The sequence below is a fragment of the Jaculus jaculus genome, chromosome 9 (genome assembly GCF_020740685.1).
Source record: "Jaculus jaculus isolate mJacJac1 chromosome 9, mJacJac1.mat.Y.cur, whole genome shotgun sequence".
NCBI classification, from domain to species: domain Eukaryota; kingdom Metazoa; phylum Chordata; class Mammalia; order Rodentia; family Dipodidae; genus Jaculus; species Jaculus jaculus.
Genome location: NC_059110.1, coordinates 108,361,301 through 108,379,426, shown reverse-complemented (window position 1 = coordinate 108,379,426; position 18,126 = coordinate 108,361,301). Strand labels below are relative to the sequence as shown.

The 18,126-nt window shown below is 45.4% G+C and overlaps 1 protein-coding gene and 1 pseudogene across 4 annotated transcripts in view; both read left to right on the top strand.

Moving 5' to 3' along the window:
• The window catches only part of LOC101617895, a 12,221-nt pseudogene extending 3,142 nt beyond the window's left edge, over positions 1–9,079 (top strand).
• Positions 9,080–14,470: 5,391 nt separating this feature from the next.
• Igf2bp1 (insulin like growth factor 2 mRNA binding protein 1) overlaps positions 14,471–18,126 on the top strand; it is a 55,083-nt gene continuing 51,427 nt past the window's right edge. For all 4 annotated transcript variants that reach the window (XM_045159713.1, XM_004655536.2, XM_045159714.1 and 1 more), the window contains exons 1-2: positions 14,471–14,652; positions 15,884–15,944. In XM_045159713.1, coding sequence (XP_045015648.1) covers positions 14,478–14,652; positions 15,884–15,944 — 236 coding nt within the window. In that variant the 5' untranslated portion in view covers positions 14,471–14,477. The remainder of the gene's footprint in view (positions 14,653–15,883; positions 15,945–18,126) is intronic.

Below are 18,126 nucleotides of genomic sequence, written 5' to 3'. Positions count from 1 at the left end.
ACTACATAGTGAATTCTAGGTCAGCTTGGGCTAGAATGAGACCCTACCTGGAAAAACAAAACAAAACAACAATTGAGACAGTCTTAATAATCCACCTGAGAGTTATTTGCCATGTTTTGGGAAGTTTTCTTTCTGTCATTTAAAGGGCCAGAAGGAGTCATCTTTCTTTCTTTCTTTTTCTTTTTTTTTTTTTTTTTAGTTTTTCGAGGTAGGGTCTCACTCTAGTCCAGGCTGACCTGGAATTCACTATGTAGTCTCAGGGTGGCTCCAAACTCATGTTGATCCTCCTACCTGTGCCTCCCAAGTGAGGCATGTGCCACCACACCCAGCCCAAGTCATATATATATTTACTTTGGTGTGTATGTAGGTGTGATCACATGCTTATACAGATGCATGTGCCCCATGCACATGTGTGTGGAGGCCAGAGAAAGATGCTGGGTATCATCTTCTATTGCTCTGCAGCCTTATTTCTCTGAGACAGAGTCTCTCACTGAATCTGGAAGTTCCTATTTTTCAGTTAGACTGTTTGACCCATAATCGCCAGAGATCCTCCTGTCTCTGCCCCCTTGGCACTGGGGCTGCAGGACTGGTGTGGCCATACCCAGCTTTATTTCTGTGGCTTCTTGGAATCAATCTCAGGTCCTCATGCTTGCACAGCAAGGCCTCTTACATGCTAAGCCATCTCCTGAGCCCCCTAAGTCATGTTTTGAAAACCCTACACCTGAGATCAGACTCTTCTAGGGAAGAAAGGCAAGCTGGGTGCTGGGGCATCCCTGAGATACTCACAGGGTTCGGATGCCCATTCCAGCAAGAATGCATGGGCCAATTCCAGTGTATTTACATTTAGTGGAAAGATTAATGTCTTACAGCTACAGAAGTTCTTTGGGGACATTGTGGTACACGTCTTTAATCCCAGCACTCTGGAGCCCAAGGTAGGAGGATTGTCATAAGCTCAAGGCCACCCTGAGACTACATAGTGAATTCCAGGTCAGCCTGGGCTATAGTGAAACCCCACCTCCAAAACAAACAAACAAAACAATAACAACAACAACAACAAAACCAGAAGTTTGGTGTGGCCACAGAATACTTTATGACTTGATCAATGAAATTCATTAATTTTTTGGGGGGGAATGGATTAGAGGTAGGGTCTTACTCTAGCCCAGGCTGACCTGGAATTCACTATGAGTCTCAAGGTGGCCTTGAAATCATGGCTATCCTCCTACCTTGGGCTCCAGAATGCTGGGATTAAAGATATGCACCACCATACACAGCTTTTACAGTATTTTGTTTTTCTAGGTATGGTCTCACTCTAGCCCAGGCTGACCTAGAATTCACTATGTAGTCTCAGGGTGGTCTTGAACTCATGGCAATCCTCTGCCTCCCAAGTGCTGGGATTAAAGGTATGTACCACCATGCAGCTTTTACAGGTTTTTTTTTGTTTTGTTTTGTTTTTTGTTTTTCAAGGTTGGGTCTCACTCTAGCCCAGGCTGACCTGGAATTCACTATGGAGTCTCATGGTGGCCTCAGGCTCATGGCAATCCTCCTACCTCTACCTCCTGAGTGCTAGGATTAAAGGTGTGCCCTACCACAACTGGCTTAGCTTTTACAGTTATTCAAACTATTTATTTGGGCTGGAGATATGGCTTAGTGGTTAAGCACTTGCCTGTGAAGCCTAAGGACCCCGGTTCGAGGCTTGATTCTCCAGGACCCACATTAGCCAGATGCACAAGGGGTGCACACGTCTGGAGTTCGTTTGCAGTGGCTGGAAGCCCTGGTGAGCCCATTCTCAATCTCTCTCTCTCTCTCACTCTCAAATAAATAAATAAAAATGAATAAAACTATTTATTTATATATTGGCTACTACATGCTCTTACATCTATGCAAAATATTTATGCATATTCTTTACAATTTGTACATATATTAAGTGGTTTTATCATAAACACTGTTCTGTGGGATTTCATAAAAGAAAATCAAATCAAGTGAGGAAAATTACTTATAAAACATTTTAACAAAATCCCATGATACTGAAACAGAAGTTCCCATATTCATGTTATTGGATTCTCTCATCTACTTATTTTTGGTGCCATTTATTTATGCTGGACCAAACTCCCATTCTCTATAACATAATCATTCAGTCAGAAACATGAAAGCAGCCAGGTGTGGTGGCTCATGCCTTTAATCCCAGGACTCAGGAGCAGAGGAAGAAGGATCACCGTAGGGTCTTATTCTAGCCCATGCTGACCTATAGTTCACTATGTAGTCTCAGGGTAGTCTTGACTCATGGCGATCCTCCTACCTCTGCCTCTGGAGTACTGAGATTAAAGGCATGTGCCACCATGCCTGGCTATAGGTACCATTTAAAAACATATTTTATTTATTTATTTGAGAGAGAGAAAACGAGACAGGTAAATAGAAAGAATGGGTGCACCAGTGCCTCTATCCACTGCAAACGAATTCCAGATGCATGCACCTCCTAGTGCATCTGGTCCTGGGGAATAACCAAGGTCATTAGGCTTTTCAGGCAAGTGCCTTAACCACTAGACCATCTTCCCAGTCTAGTAAGTCACATTTTTTAAAACACTGGGAAAAATTACAAAACAAAACTACAACAGCAGAAAAAACAAAAACAACAACAACAACAAAATAAAACCACTGGGTTCATGGAGAAATAATACAGGAAGTTCAGGTGGTATAATAATGAAAAACACTCACTAGAGAAAGGAAGCAAGGTGGATCCCGTGCTGTGGTTTCCAGTGTACAGGACATGATCTCACAGTAAGAAACTCTTGGGCTGAGGAGGAAGAAGTAAGCTTCATCCGGGAAAGGATTCCCTTCAACTCCAAACAACTCCAGCTTGGGAGAGGAAAGAGACAGCTTCTCTGCAGGATCCCAGACAGGCTTGCCAGGTGTGAATGTGAGTGTTTGCTCCCTGTTGCTTATGATGTTGGCCCTAAGTTTCAGCACATACTGTTTCAATTTATTACGAATACATGTATAATTAATCAGACCTTTAGCTAAAGTCAAGCCACATCCCTGATTGATCAGGGTGAGCTGAGAATTAACCCTCAACCCTACTTGCTAATGGAAGAATGCCCAGTGGCACTGCATTCTGGGCCAGCAAATGACCCTAATCTATTTCCTATTTATTTAATATTTTTATTTATTTATTTACTTACTTATTTATTTGAGAGAAAGAAGCAGACAGGCAGATGGAGAGAGAATGGGTGTGCCAGGGCCTCCAGGTGCAGCAAATGCATGTGCCACCTAGTGCTTTTGGCTTACATGGGTCCTGGGTAATCAAACCTAGGTCCTTTGGTTTTGCAGGTAAACACCTTAACCATTAAGCCATCTCTTCAGCCCCTAAACTATTTCTTATTGGGCTGAGAAAGGTATTCTGGAACAAATTTGTTGTAAAAATATAATAGATTCAGCCAGGTGTGGGGGCACATGCTTTTAATCCCAGCACTTGGGAGGCAGAGGTAGGAGGATTGCCTTGAGTTCAAGGCCACCCTAAGACTACATAGTGAATGCCAGGTCAGCCTGAGCTACAGTGAGACCCTACCTAAAAAAAAAAAAAAAAAGAAAAGAAAAGAAAAGAAAAGAAAAGAAAAGAAAAGAAAAGAAAAGAAACAAACAAAAACAGTCCTGGGCTGGAGAGATGGCTTAGTGGTTAAGCGCTTGCCTTGAAGCCTAAGGACCCCGGTTCGCGGTTCGATTTCCCAGGACCTACGTTAGCCAGATGCACAAGGGGGCACATGCATCTGGAATTCGTTTGCAGTGGCTGGAGGCCCTGGCGTGCCCATTCTCTCTTTCTCTCTCTCTCTCTCTCTGCCTCTTTCTCTCTCTGTTACTCTCAAATAAATAAAAATAAACAAAAACAAACAAACAAACAAAAAAACCAGCCCAGCCAGACTTGGTAGCATACCTTTAATCCCAACACCAGGGAGGGAGAAGTCGGAGGATCACTGTGAGTTCGAGGCCAGCCTGAGACTACAATAGTGAATTCCAAGTAAACCTGGGCTAGAGCAAGACAACTACCTCTAAAAACAAACAAGAAATAAATAAATCCGAAAAATTTTTAAAAGTTTGGCTCTGCAATTTGAACAGGAGGGCTGCGATAATTGTGACGTCTGCCTGCACGTTAAGGGCCACCGTGACAGGGTCTGTAATTGCACCAGCTCCTCCTTCGAAGGAGTCCTTGCCATGCTTAAGACGATCGCTGAGTTTCCAGGTGGCAGCAAGCCAGTGACCAGAAGCCAGAAGTGTGTGCTGTGTCAGTTTGGGGTAGCCTGCCCCAAGAAATCATACTTGAGCTGAACATGGGAGGAGAGCCCTGTCGGTTCAGAGACAGGGCTCTGGAGACCTCGGGAGATGTGGGCTACTGGCATCTCTGCCCCTCTCTTCCGACTCTGCCAGTTGCTTTGTCCTGGATGAAAGGAGCATTATGTCAAATCCTCACTGCTCTCACCTGTGACACAGCGGACCTTTGAGAGGAAACACACCCTGTCCCCGGGCCATCTCACCTTCTTTGGCTTCCAGGTGGAGGTGCCAGGTTTTGGCTGGTAGATTCTCAGACTGAATTGAGGGGTGATGAAGATGCTTGCTTGTGCTGGGGTACACTATGGCTCAACTGCCAACAGTCATGAACTCTTAGAAAACAAAAAGACAAAAGTTTGCCTCTGTTTGCTTTTTTCTTATTCTTTCTTTCTTTTTTTTCCCTCTTTTTTCTTTTCTTTCTTTTTTTCAAGATAGGGTCTCAATCTAGCCCAGGCTGACCTGGAATTCACTATGGAGTCTCAGGGTGGCCTTGAACTCATGGTGATCCTCCTACCTCTGTCTCCCAAGTGATGGGATTAAAGGTGTGCACCACCATGCCTGGCTTGCCCTCCCTCCCTCTTTCTTTCTTTCCTTCTTTTCTTTTCTTTTCTTTTCTTTTCTTTTCTTTTCTTTTCTTTTCTTTTCTTTTCTTTTCTTTTCTTTTCTTTCTTTCTTTCTTTCTTTCTTTCTTTCTTTCTTTCTTTCTTTCTTTCTTTCTTTCTTTCTCCCTCCCTCCCTCCCTCCCTCCCTCCCTCCCTCCCTCCCTCCCTCCCTCCCCCCCTCTCTCCCTCGCTCTCTCTTTTTTTTTCTTTCTTCTTTTTTTGAGAAATGGTCTCACTATGTAACCCAGGTTGGAATGAAACTTCATGTTCCTGTCTTAGCCTCCAGAATATATCCTCCATGCTTGACACTCTTGGCTCTTAAATTGTTTTACTACCTCAAAATTGTTCTTCTCGCTGAATATGGTTGTGCATGCCTTTAATCCCAGCACTCGGGAGGCAGAAGTAGGAGGATCACTGTGAGTTCAAGGCTAGCTTGGAACTACAGGGTGGGATCCAGGTCAGCCTGGGCTCACGTGAGACCGTATCTTGAAAAGCCAAATAAACAAAAACTTGTTCTTCTTTCCCGTGTATTCAACAGGTTAAAACAAAAATTCTCCCTCAGAGCAATACAAACTGTTTCATTTCACTATATTCACACTAGAAATTAAGATTAGTTTTTTTAATAAAATATTTTAAAATTGTATTTATTTATTTGACACAGAGAGGGAGAAAATGGATGTGCCAGGGCCTCCAGCCACTGTAAAAGAATTCCAGACATATGTACTACTTTGTGCATCTGGCTAACTTGGGTGCTGGGGAATCAAACCTTGTTCCATTGGCTTTTAAGGCAAATGCCTTAATCGCTAAACCATCTCTCCAGCCCTTGTTTGTTTGTTTTTGAGGTAGGGTCTCACTCTAGTCCAGGCTAACCTGGAATTCACTATGTAGTCTCAGTGATCCTCTTACCTATGCCTCCCCAGTGCTGGGATGAAAGGCATGTGCCACCACACCCAGCTCTAAAGTTAGAAGCATTTTTAAAGCCTAACTCTTAACAATATGCTTATGATCTGCTTAATTTTAGTATAGTTAATGAGATGTGAGCTACATTCCCTGAGGGAAGACCCTAAGAGAGCTCTCAGGCACAATGTGTGTATGATGAATCACTTGAGATTCATCTCCTGGCTGTTTGGCCAAAGATGAAGCAAGTAGCAGGGATGGTTACCAATGTACCTGAGCCTGGGCGGGGGGTGATATCATGGCTGATGGACCAGAGGTAGGAAACAGGGTGCTCAGCAGCTGACCCCAGTAAGACTGCCAGGAGCACAGAAGTAGGGAGTGACAGCTCTGAGGTGCCCCTTGGTTCTTCCTGTAGACCAATTAGCCTTTCCTTTTCAGTGACTGCCTCCATGAGATAGATAGATAGATAGGTGTGTGTGTATGTGTGTGTGTGTGTGTATAAATTAATCTGATGATTGCAGTGTATTTTATTTTTAAAATAGGCACTGCCAGGTTCAAGGAAGCATTTTTGTTTTTGTTTTTTTTTTGAGGTAGGGTCTCACTCTACCCCAGGCTGACCTTAAATTCACTCTGTAGCCTCAGGATGGCTTCCAACTCTTGGCATTCCTCCTACCTCAGCCTCCACAGTGCTGGGATTAAAGGCGTGCAACAGCACGCGTGGCTCAGGGTAGCAGTTTACAAAATGAAACTGTCCACTTCTCAAGTTGCAAAAGATACTCAGTGCATTTTTGGTGGGCATGTCTTAGCACTGTGTTAAACTCCCTGGGTAATATATAGTCTTAGCTCTCAAGGACTGGATACATAAAATACTAATAACAAAATTATTATTATTGTTATTATTTTTGAGGTAGGGTCTCACTCTAGCCCAGGCTGACCTGGAATTCACTATGGAGTCTCAGGGTGGCCTCAAACTTTCCGTGATCTTCCTACCTCTGCCTCTCCAGTGCTGGGATTAAAGGCGTGCCACCATGCCAAGCACAAAATTAACTAAAAAAATTTTTTAAAGGTTTTATTTTATTTATTTATTAGAGACAGAGATATAGAGAGAGTGAGAATGGGTGCACCAGGGCCTCTAGCCACTGCAAACAAACTCCAGACGCATATGCCACCATGTGCATCTGGCTTACATGGGACCTGGAGAATCAAACCTGGGTCCTTTGGCTTTACAGCAAGTGTCTTAACCACTAAGCCATCTCTCCAGCCCCCACACAAAATTAATTTTAAGCAACATAAGAAATTGAAAAATGTTTCAAAGATGTAAATGTTTGATAAATGGTCTGCAATTGTTGGCAGGAGATGAGCTCCAGGTCTCCTCAAAACTCTTAACAAGGTTCCCACTTTGATGTACAAAATAATTCAGTAATTGTTGGGAGGGCAAAAGAAGAGCTCCAGGTCTATGCCACCCTGGGGTTGGTTCTCCTCAAAATTCTACCAAGGGGCTGGAGAGATGGCTTAGTGGTTAACTGCTTGCCTGTGAAGCTTCAGGACCAGGGTTCGCAGCTCAGTTCCCCAGGACCCATGTTAGCCAGACACACAAGGGGGCGCATAGGACTGGAGTTCGTTTGCAGCAGCTGGAGACCCTGGCTTGCCCATTTTCTCTCTCTCTCTCTGCCTCTTTCTCTTTCTGTCACTCTTAAATAAATAAAAACAAGTAAACAAAAAAAAAAAAAACAAAGGGAGAAAAAAAAAGTTAAAAAAAAAACTCTACCAAGATTCCTACTTTGGCCAGGTGAAACCCTACCTTGAAAACCAAAACCAACAAGCAACAACAAAAGGCTCTACCAAGGTTCCCACTTTGGTGTATAAAATAATTCAGGTATCATCTGTCTCCTTCTGGGTACCAGAAAGAACAACTTGCATGCTCACAATTGGGATAGGAAAGGGAAAGTGTGGACAGCATGTTGATTAAAGAGAGGGGAGAAATGAGTTGAGCAGAGAGAGAAGAGAATCATAAAAGGGGAAACAGGAGCAACAAAGAAAACAGAAAAATTGAAAGGAGGGTCAAGGTAAAGGGGGAGGAGGAGAGGAATTGACAGTGTCGGGAGCACGAAGAAAAATGGAGGAGCAAAAAGAGAGGGGGAGGAAGAGAAAGGGGAGGGGCTGGGGGAGGGGCAGGGAGGAAGAGGAAGGGAAAGGGATGGGATTAAGAATTTCACTTGAAAGCAATTTAGCTACACACTTTATTGAACACATTTTAGAAGTGAAAAAGAAAAATCCTACAAAATTATTCAACAATTCATCATATTAATTGCTGGCAAATATTTTCAGCTTATGTTCAAGAATGAAAATTCAGTTATGGTTTTAAAAAATTTTGGAGTGTTAGTGGGAAATGTGAATGAATCAAAACTTTAAATTAACTAGGAGTTGTTCCAATTTAGTCGACTAACCAATGTAAAAAAAAAAATACTATTAGACTAGGACCTTTTTGTCTGTAAAACTGATTTATATATGAAGACAGATTGAAGTGTTTTTAATGGTTATTTTGGTGAAATGATAAATGTACTAATTTTTTTTCAAGTAAAAATACAAACGTCATAGCAACACTTTCCTTAAGAACTCTGAAATATTTGAGGCAGTTCCTGGTGGAGCCAAAAAAATAAAAAAATAAAATAAAATAAAAAGGAACAGAAACAAAAATCAATTGGTTTTAACAGTAGGAAAAAAAAATAATTTGCTTTTTCAGCTAGAACAATTCATTTAGTCTTAAAATGCTCTGCAGCTAAATAGGAATTACCTTCATGTAGTTTGAAATTTTAAGGGATTCATTTTGAATGAAAACAATTTAAATACTTAGAAGATAAGTTGATTCCAAGTACACAATTATCTCATTTCCATCTCAAGTAATATTTAGGTATGAATCTCCTCTTTTTTGTTGCTTTTCATAATTTGTTTTATTTGAAAACTACCATTTGTTTGTCTTTTCTGGAATTGTGTAGTTTGCCTCCAAATGAAACAGGGAACTATTTTATACTTTGTGCTGTAGGGAAACAAAATTGTTAATTATCCTTTAACTAAATGATTTTGGAGCAATACAAAATAATTTAAAAGGCATTAAGAATGGTCTCACCTATTTCTTCTACATTTGTTAACAGGGGCAGACTGGAGTAGTTTTTATTTTCTAACATGGATTTGGAAGTATCCATTTAAGAAAAGTTACTGGAATAAATTATGTTCTTCCTTAAGCCTTAAGGTTTCTGCATTGAAAACCTCAGCCAAAACAAAAAACTGAGAGGCTTTGTCTCTCTGACTCAGTAAAACAAATAATTGTCCTTAAATTTTTTTTTTTTAACTCCTATCTTTATAACAAAAATCAAAATTCCTTTTAAGGTTTGAAATACACTGAGCACTTTTGAATGAATGATAATTTGAAGGGGAAAATTTCCTCGTGTGGTTATAGTTCTCTTACATTTTATGAGACATCCTAAACACATAATCATCCTTATTTATTTGACAGGAGAAAATGCTGCATGTCCTTTAAAACTGGGACTAATTTACACTTTCTCAAAGTTTATAGGCATTTAAAAGAACCACACTTCAGGAAGAAACAAAACATTCCAAGGTAGTAAAGATGAAAAAACAAGCAAACAACAACAAAAATAAACAAAATAAAAGTTCAAACACATAAAATACCCCTCAAACTTCTCTAAAAACTTTGAAGTCAAAAGCTGTCAGAAACTGTGAATTGTTTTTCTGTATTTTATACCAACCATAATTATTTCAAAATCAACCAAGATTCATTAGAAAACCTTAAAAAAAATTTTAAATGTAATTCTCTAATTGCTCTCCTCATTTTGTGTATCCTCTCTTTTTTTCAAACATGCTAAAATTTCAAGATAGAAAAGTCACTGACTTAAAATGCAATATATATTCTGGAAATTTATCCAAAGGAATAAATACAAGTAGAGGAAAAAGTTTTATGTCCAAAAATCCCTCTTCTGCACTATTTTTTCCTCCTGCACTATTTACAAAAGTACAAAAGAATTGGTATAACATATTAATCTAACAATAATGATTAAGAATTTATGTCTATTAACCTGAACAATATTGGTAGTTACAAAAACTTTGAGACAGTATAATAAATGCTATGGCACAACAGCAAGTGAAAAATTAAGACATAAAAAGATAAAATTACTGAAAATTGACAGATGTTGGCAAAAAACAATAAAAACAAATTGAATTTTGTATGAAGATGGAATTGTTGATTTTTTACAACTCGTTTTCTTTTTCATTTCTTGTTTCCAGCTTTTAAAAAAGTTGCTTCTCTCTTTTACATTTTCCTCCTCTCTGCATGTATTTATGTGTTCACATAGGAGGAAAATGGACAGAATCCTATCTTTAAAATGGAGTCGAGTTTCAGTGCTTCTGAAACTCAAAGGGGAACATGAATTCCATAACTGGACCAAACACAGAAATTTTCTAGGAAAACTGAAGGAGGAGGAGGAAGAGGAGAAGGGCAAACAGAGAAAAAAGTATAATAGCAATGTTATAATTATGTAAGTCCAATTGTTATTAAAGAAAAATTTAATTTATATGCAAATTAAATTTTACTCTGAAGCTATATCATCTTTCCCTAAAAGGTAAAGGTGAAAAAAGTTAAAAATATAAACAGACAAAGCAACAAGAACAAGAAAACACTAGAAAAAGATGAAAAGACCTGCTACTCCAATCCTGTTCATTCCTATCCCTAACTAGGCAAGTGAGTCTTGACAAGTAAGTCTTCTTTCAGGGTCATTTTAGTGCTGGAGACATTCAGAACAGAGGGATAAAGGATCAATACCATTCAGTTCCCCCAACCCTAGCCTAAAATAACCCAGTTGCTGAGACAAAACTGAAAGCTACACCCTATCACCCTTGGCTTCCTAAAGCTTTAGCAGACTCTCACTAAACACACAGAAGCCCTTTTGGGGGGGAGGGGTACCAAGAGGATTAGAATTTAGTGAAATAGCTAATTAAAAAAAAAAAAAAAACTAAAACAAAAAAACCATCTAGTTTCCTGAGCAATAATTTGTATATTAATTTAAAATTACATTAAAATACGGTTAAAGAATTCCATTTTCAAATTTACATTTTTCTCCTCTACTGTCATTTCAAATATTAAAAAAGGATGTTTCAGTTAACATTTAGACTTGTTATATTTTTAAAGGAAAAATGTCAAACTAAAATGGAATTGGATTTTTAAAAAATTGTTTCCCTTGGACTCTGAGATAGTAAAAGGTGGACTGTATTTTGTAGATGCTTAGAGGTCTGACTCTTCTTTTTTTTGGTGGGCTGTTAAGTTGCTTTTGTTTTAGAGTAGCAGCTGTGTACCCCAGGGAGACAAGCTGAGAGGTTTATTTTATTTATCAATACCTAAAGATTTGAACTGAATTAAGGAAACAGCACCCTAGGTTTCTGGGAACTGGGATATCTTGCCTTACCTACCCTCTCTCCAGTTCCCCAAAATAACAAGAGTAGGAGATGAGGGTTTCTATTTAGGAAAAAAGACCATGGGCCACAAGATCTCTGAGACCATCTTTTCTTTAGCCCTTTAAAAAAATTCACATACATCACCAAGACAAGCCCCCCAACCAACCAAGTCACACATTCTAGCAAAGATTTTTAAAAATGTACTTTTTTCCCTCCTAGACTTCTCAAAATTTCCTGAATTCTCTTTACTCTGAAGTTTGTTTTTCATTCAAAGATGTTTATTGAGTGTCTACTATGTGGCAGGCAAGGTTTCCAGCTCATTGGTTTGGTTTATTTTAAAATTATGGTTGTGATCAAGAGAGCTGACAAAATACTAAGTCAGATCCAGGGAGGGGGGAGTACAGGGGAGGCGTTGTGGGTGCAGACACACGCAGATGTCCCCTTCTTCTAAGACAGGAAACATTTTTTCCCCCTATACAGCAACTAATAGCTTCATAGTATTTTAATTCCTGTTGCTTCATGGGAAGAAAAATTGTCACAAAAACAAACAAACAAACAAAAAATCCGACCAACACGTGGCTGGGTCTAACAAAACGGGCGCTTAGGGAGCGAGGGTCCCGAGGGTGGCGCAGATCCCGCGGGCGAGCTGGACCGTCCCCCGCCCCCACGGCGCAGCCCCATCCATCGCTGCCCAGCGCGCCGGGGAAGCGGGAGGACAAAGGTGCTGGGTGTCGTCTTTTTAACTCTCTACTTTTTTTTTTTTTTTTTTGAACCGTAGGAAATCATCTGGCAGAAGGTCGCTGAGCCCAAGTCGCAGTTGGCTTACGGACTCTGCAAACAAACAAAAAAGAATAGTAACAGCAACAAAAAAAATTGAAATGGCATTCACATCGGTGCAGTCAACACGTGTTACAGAGCCGGCCCGGGCCGCAGGCGACTGAGACAATGGGGGTCGGGAATGGGGGTGGGTGGGTGGAGGAAGGGGAGAGTGACCACCCCTTCCTCACCTGCCCTGTGGCAGCACGCGTGTCCCAGACCACCATCCTCCCCACCCGCAGATGCCCACGGAAGACCCAGCACCGGCGCCCGGTTCATGGGGGGGGGGGGAACTCTGGGTTTCTTGGGGACGTGGGGGGGGTCGACCCCCTTCTTTGCTCCAGGGTTTCTGGTCTGCGCCCTCCACCACTCCCTGGAGCCCCGGCAGCCCCCGCCGCTAGAAACTCGATGGCCTCGGCTCGTCGCCCCGCCGCCGCCGCCGCGCGGTCCCCGGGATGGCGCGTGTCGCGCGCGTCCCGCGCTCCGCCGCGTATCCGGGACTCCGAAGCGCGCGGCCCCCTCCCCCACCGCCCAGACGGGGTGCGACCGCCCACGTGTCGCCCCTTGCCCAGTCCGCGTCCTTCCCTCGGGCTCCGGAGGATCCGGAATGAGTTGGTCAAAGCTGAGGGAAAAGGGAGCTGGGCGGATCCGCTTCCCCCCCAGACTCCCCATCCTCATCCCCAAGAACCCGCAGCCGGGGAGGGTGGGCGCCCCCTCCCCTGCGCTCCCGCCCCTCGCTTCCTCGAGCGCCGAGCGGAAATCACCCCCTCCCCCCGCGGGGCTGACCTGGGGACGTGGGCGGGGCGTCACGCTCGGGGCCCCCGCCCTCCGCCCCTCTCCTGCCTGCCAGAATCCCGCACCCCAAACAAAGTTCCGAGACCTCCCCCGCAACCCGAGATCTTGGAGAGCTGCGGTGGGTGTCCCGGGTGCAGCAGGCGCAGGGGGACTCCACCTGTCGGTCCCCACGTCCCGGAGGGAAAAAGAGGGGGGATGGAAAGAACCATTCAGGTCTCGGTCACTCCCTCCCTGAGAACTCCCCCTTGGGCTCGCTAGGGTTAGTCGAAGCGACCACTCCTCTCCTTTCTCCCACCCGGCCAGTCATCGGTGGTCTTCCGGGCGGGGGTGTGGGGGAGCCGCGGGTTCCCCCGCCACCCTGGAATGTCGGTTGTCATGTAGTCGCTGGAGTCTGGAGAGCGAGCCGCCTTTTCTTCAGAAGGGGACCCCCGAAACACCATGTCCTGAGAGTCCCTCGTTCCTAGTCGCGGTGCCCCAGTGTTTCCAGCTTCCCGGCCCCGGTCCCACGTTCGCTGGTCCCCCGGTTCTGGACTCTGGAGGGGAAGGAGTCTCGTTAGGGGGTGTGGCGGGGAAAGCCAAGATCCCCTGTTTGGAAATGCATGGAAAAGGCGCCTTTCTTTTTAAAAAACCGGCTTGTGCGACCCCCTCCTCAACACCCCAGAGTCTCTTTGTCTATCTCGGCCGTCCCCCGCCTGTCAGTCGCTAGCGGCTTACCCGGGTGGGATGGGCAACCCAATCCTTCCCCCCCCCAAAAAAATACAAATAAAAACCAACAGTACATTTTTCTCTTATTAAAGACCGGGCAGATTTGGGGCTCGGCTGCCCTCCCCCCAGCTCAGGTTAAGAGTAGGAAGATGGGTGGGGGCGGGGCGCCTCCCTAGGGGCCAGGTTCTTGCAAAGGGGGGAGGGGGCGAGGCAAGCTTCGGGGACTCTGTTCCCTCCGTCCTAGGTTACTCTTAGAGGCGGGGGGGGGGGCGCGGGTAGTGCTCTGAGTGTTCCCCCAAAACGACATTACTGGTTTTGATCAGGTTGGGAAAAGACCGTGGGGCCCGGTGGCGTCGGGGGTCTTCAGCGGGGTGGGTGGGGGCTGTCACCACGTGGCTTCGCCTTTTTTTTTTTTTTTTCCGCTCCATTTTTTTTTTTTTTTTCAAGTCGATTTTATTTAGAGGCGGCGCCAGGGCGGCCGCGGAGAAACGTGACACACCAACCAAAGCCCGCTCGGAGGGGTTTCGGACCGAGGGGAAAGGAGCCGCGCCGCGTCGCCCGCCAGCCTGCCAGCGCGCCGCGGGTCCCTGCTCCCGGGCTCTCCGGTCCCCGCGCTCCCGCGACCTCCGCGCGCCCGCAGGCCGCCCTGCCCCGCCCGGGACCCCGCCGGACAACTTCCAGGGGTGGGGTGCGAAGAAAGTTTGCGGCTCTTGCCGCCCGCCGGCCTCCCGCCTCTCGCTCGGCCTAGGAGGAGGCTCGCCGCCTGCGCCCGCCCGCCCGCCCGTCCGTCCGTCCGTCCGTCCTTCTCGGCCTTGCCCCTCGGGGACCTCACGTCCTTGTCCTCGTCCCCCGCTCCCCCCCACCCACGAGACCGCCACCATGAACAAGCTTTACATCGGCAACCTCAACGAGAGCGTGACCCCCGCGGACTTGGAGAAAGTCTTCGCGGAGCACAAGATCTCCTACAGCGGCCAGTTCTTGGTCAAGTCCGGCTACGCCTTCGTGGACTGCCCCGACGAGCACTGGGCGATGAAGGCCATCGAAACTTTCTCGGGTAAGCGCGCGGCCGCCTCCCCGGGGAGACCGGAGCGAGATCCCGGAACAACGGGGACCTGCACCTTCCCTTTTCCTTGCCCGCCAACTCTCTCCCTTTAACCCCCCCTCCCCGGGGCCCGCGGGCTCAGCCTGGGAGCCAGCCTCGACCTCCCTGGCCCCTTCCCTCCCTCGACGCCCCTTCCCCTCCCCCCGCAGACCGAGCTGGGATCTCCCCAGCCCCAAAAGGTCTAGGGGTGCCCCCTTCCCTTCCTCCTCCCCGACGGGGCGGGAACCCCCAGTGCCAGGAGTGGGGGTTCCAAGGGCACTCAGAACCCGATCCAGGCGACATTTCCACTGCAGCCCCTCCTTGCCCGCCTCTGGACGACCACATCTCTCCCCCCAATCCGAGGACCCCCCCCCATCTCCCCTTCCTCAGTCCTAGGCCTCTCCAGGCATGGAGGTGTGTGTGTGGGAGGGTGGCCCCGTGCTGTCTCCCATGTCCATGGCTTCCTTGGGGACTGCAGCTCTCGGTCATGAACTTGGGGGGGGGGGTTGTGGAAGGGGTTCCCGCCTCCGGCCCCGGGGCCTTGGGGCTTGAGCCATTTTGATTTGAAAGTGGGGCGTGAGCGGGGTGGCGCGGGCGGCGGCGGGTCGCCATGCTGCTTCCCGAGACGCCGAGGCTGGGCCCGAGAGGCGCGCGCGGTGGCCGCGAGGGACCCTCCCCAACCCGGGCCGCGCGCAGCTCCCCCAGCGCCGGGGCTCCCCGCTTCTATCCAGACCCGACAGGTGACCATCCCGCCGCCCCAAGCTCTTCGGGATCAGCTTAAGAATAAAGTTTTAATTCTGCACTTCCCCCACCCCACTTTTCTGAAAAAAAAAAAATCCGGGGGTGTCCCTTTTTCCTGGCTGCTTGCTCCTCCCCCACTTCAGGAGCTAGCTGTAAAGGCAGGCAGCGTGTTCACACACATGCCCTCCCAACCTTTCCCAGACTGGGTTCCCGGACACATCCATTCAACTTAGGCTCTGCGATTAAACAAGAAAACAAAAAATTACGAACACAACGAATTTATAGGTTACACCATGCCTACAGCTGGCCCCCTCCCCCTCCGGCTTTGGCAACCCGTGCCTGAATTACTAGGAAGGTCTCTCGAATCCCAGGAACTCTTTGAATTTCGCCAGTGTCCCTTCCCTTCCTACTCCCAACCCCCACCTCTGTACACTCATTCATGTCTTTTTTTCTTCTTCTTTAGGGAAAGTAGAACTGCAAGGAAAACGCCTAGAGATTGAACACTCGGTCCCCAAAAAACAAAGGTAGGAAAAGGGCTTTTCTGGAGGGGGGGGTTCCCTGAGAGCAGTAAGGGGTCCAGAGCGTCTCCAGTGGAAGAAACCCATTACTGGCCTTTCCATCCCCCAACTCCGGATGTTGGGGGCTGGGAGGGAAGATTGGCCAAGATCTTGTAATGGGTGGTTTACAGCTTGTAAAAAGAAAAAAAAAAAAGTTGGGGTTGGGGTAGGTTAAAAGGATGTTACTTGCAGAAATGAAAGGGGAAAAATCAATAGAGTAGGAATTTTGTTGACTTTTTTTCAGTGTGGGGCCATTTTTGTAAGTAAAGCTCAAAATCTTGGAGTTCAAACTCAAGGCGAAGGCGATTTTTGCAACTTCCTACCATGCCTCTTTTTTTTCCCCTCTCTCCTTTTTCTCTGTGTTTCCCACCCTTCCTATATCATAAATCTTGAGTGGATATAGGGGTGCCCTTTCTACTTTCTGTGGGATGAGGAATGAGTTTCCTGCTCCCATAAGAATCCCTTATTCATGGGCTTTATTTATATTCCTGTAACAAGCAAAGATGTGTGTTTTTCTTCCTAGACTACCATCCTCAGCCCCTCGCGCCGTACAGTGCCCCATCCCCAACTCCCATTTTCCAAAGAAGATGCTTTGGCTGTACTATCCCTTTCCAGCCCCCCCCACCCCCACTCCTCAGCCCATTGTTACAAGGGGACCATCTGGGGTGAGAGCTTTGTGTTCAGGCTGTGAGCTGGGGCTCTTTGGAGGGTCTAGAACTACGTGGATGAATGAGTGTGTGTGTGTGTGTGTGTGTGTGTGTGTGTGTGTGTGTGTGTGTGTGCGCGCGCGCGCGCGCGCTCGTTCTTTCCATTGCCTTCTATAATGGGGGGGGGGAATCCATCATGCTTCCCCGAAAATTCATGAATTTCTTGAACTCTGAAAGCCTCAGTTGACTGGCCGGGAAGTGTAAGGGCCGGCTTTCTCACATTAGACTTTTAAACACGTTGACAGTGCAGTTTTTCTCTCATGTGGCTGGTTGGAAGCTGCCTTCAATACATCTTTGATTCCCACCCCCAATACTGGAAATTTGCTGTATTTCCTAATTTCTGCCTTTTTCTAGGTGGGAAGGTTGTAGAGAGGTGTCTTCGGAGGGCGGGGGCGCTTTTAAAGAATATTGAAATTGTAGCGGGAGATGATCTCTTCTGTGATTTGGCTTCAGATGCTCAAGTAACTTGAAACTGTTTATAGATGATCAATATGACTTGTTACTGTTTATAGAGTTTGTGAGTTAACCTCAAATGCTTGAAATACTCTTATTGGAAGGGTGATTAGAATGAGCAAAGAGGCAATAAACTTGGAAGGAAGAAGTCTTATTTTGAAATATTTCCTGGAGATCAGACCAACAAATACATTGACCACAGATTTCCTGAGATTAGGGATATTTAAATTCAGAGTTGAGTGTAGATGAGAAACATCCAATAACTGGAATTCGGAAATATGGTTTTTTCCCCCCCTTTTGCTCTTGAGGATGGTTAAACTTTAAGGAGAAGGAAGTGAAAATGAAGAAAAATGGCAAAAATGTGATGAAATGGAACTCAAAACATTTATATTTTAATTTTCATGGTGCTCCAAAATGTATCACCGAGGGCTCTTTGGAGTCAGAATGGAAAGGAAGGGGGCTTGTGAGAAGATTGGATTTAAAAAATCCTTTCCACACCCATATTACATTAGATCTTTTGTGTGTTCTCCCCCTTCCTGAAGTCATTTTTGGGTTCAAACATTGAATCAGTTGTCTTCCCCCCCTTTGTGTGTGTGTGTGTGTGTGTGTAGGGAAAGGGAGTGGTGATGAAAAGAGACTTTTTCTAGCATGAATCAATTTTTGAAGTCTCAGGGTTTAGAAGAGAAAGTTTGTTTTCACTAGGTCAGGTCTCTATCATTGTATATGCTGAGGGAAGCGTGTTGTGGTATGTGTCTGGTTTGTCTGAAAGTATTCCTTTAGTTGTATTTGTTATTGGCCTTTTCAATCTCATGGATGTACAGAAGAGAAATTAGTTATGGCTAACAGTCTGAGCAAAATGAACAACTGCATAGATTCATGTATTGTGTTTTCACTATTTAAAATAGAACTCAATACTCTGTTGATAATTATGATTTAAATAAATTTCTAAGAGGTTCCTAAGACCCAATTACCTGAATCTTCTTGTTTTT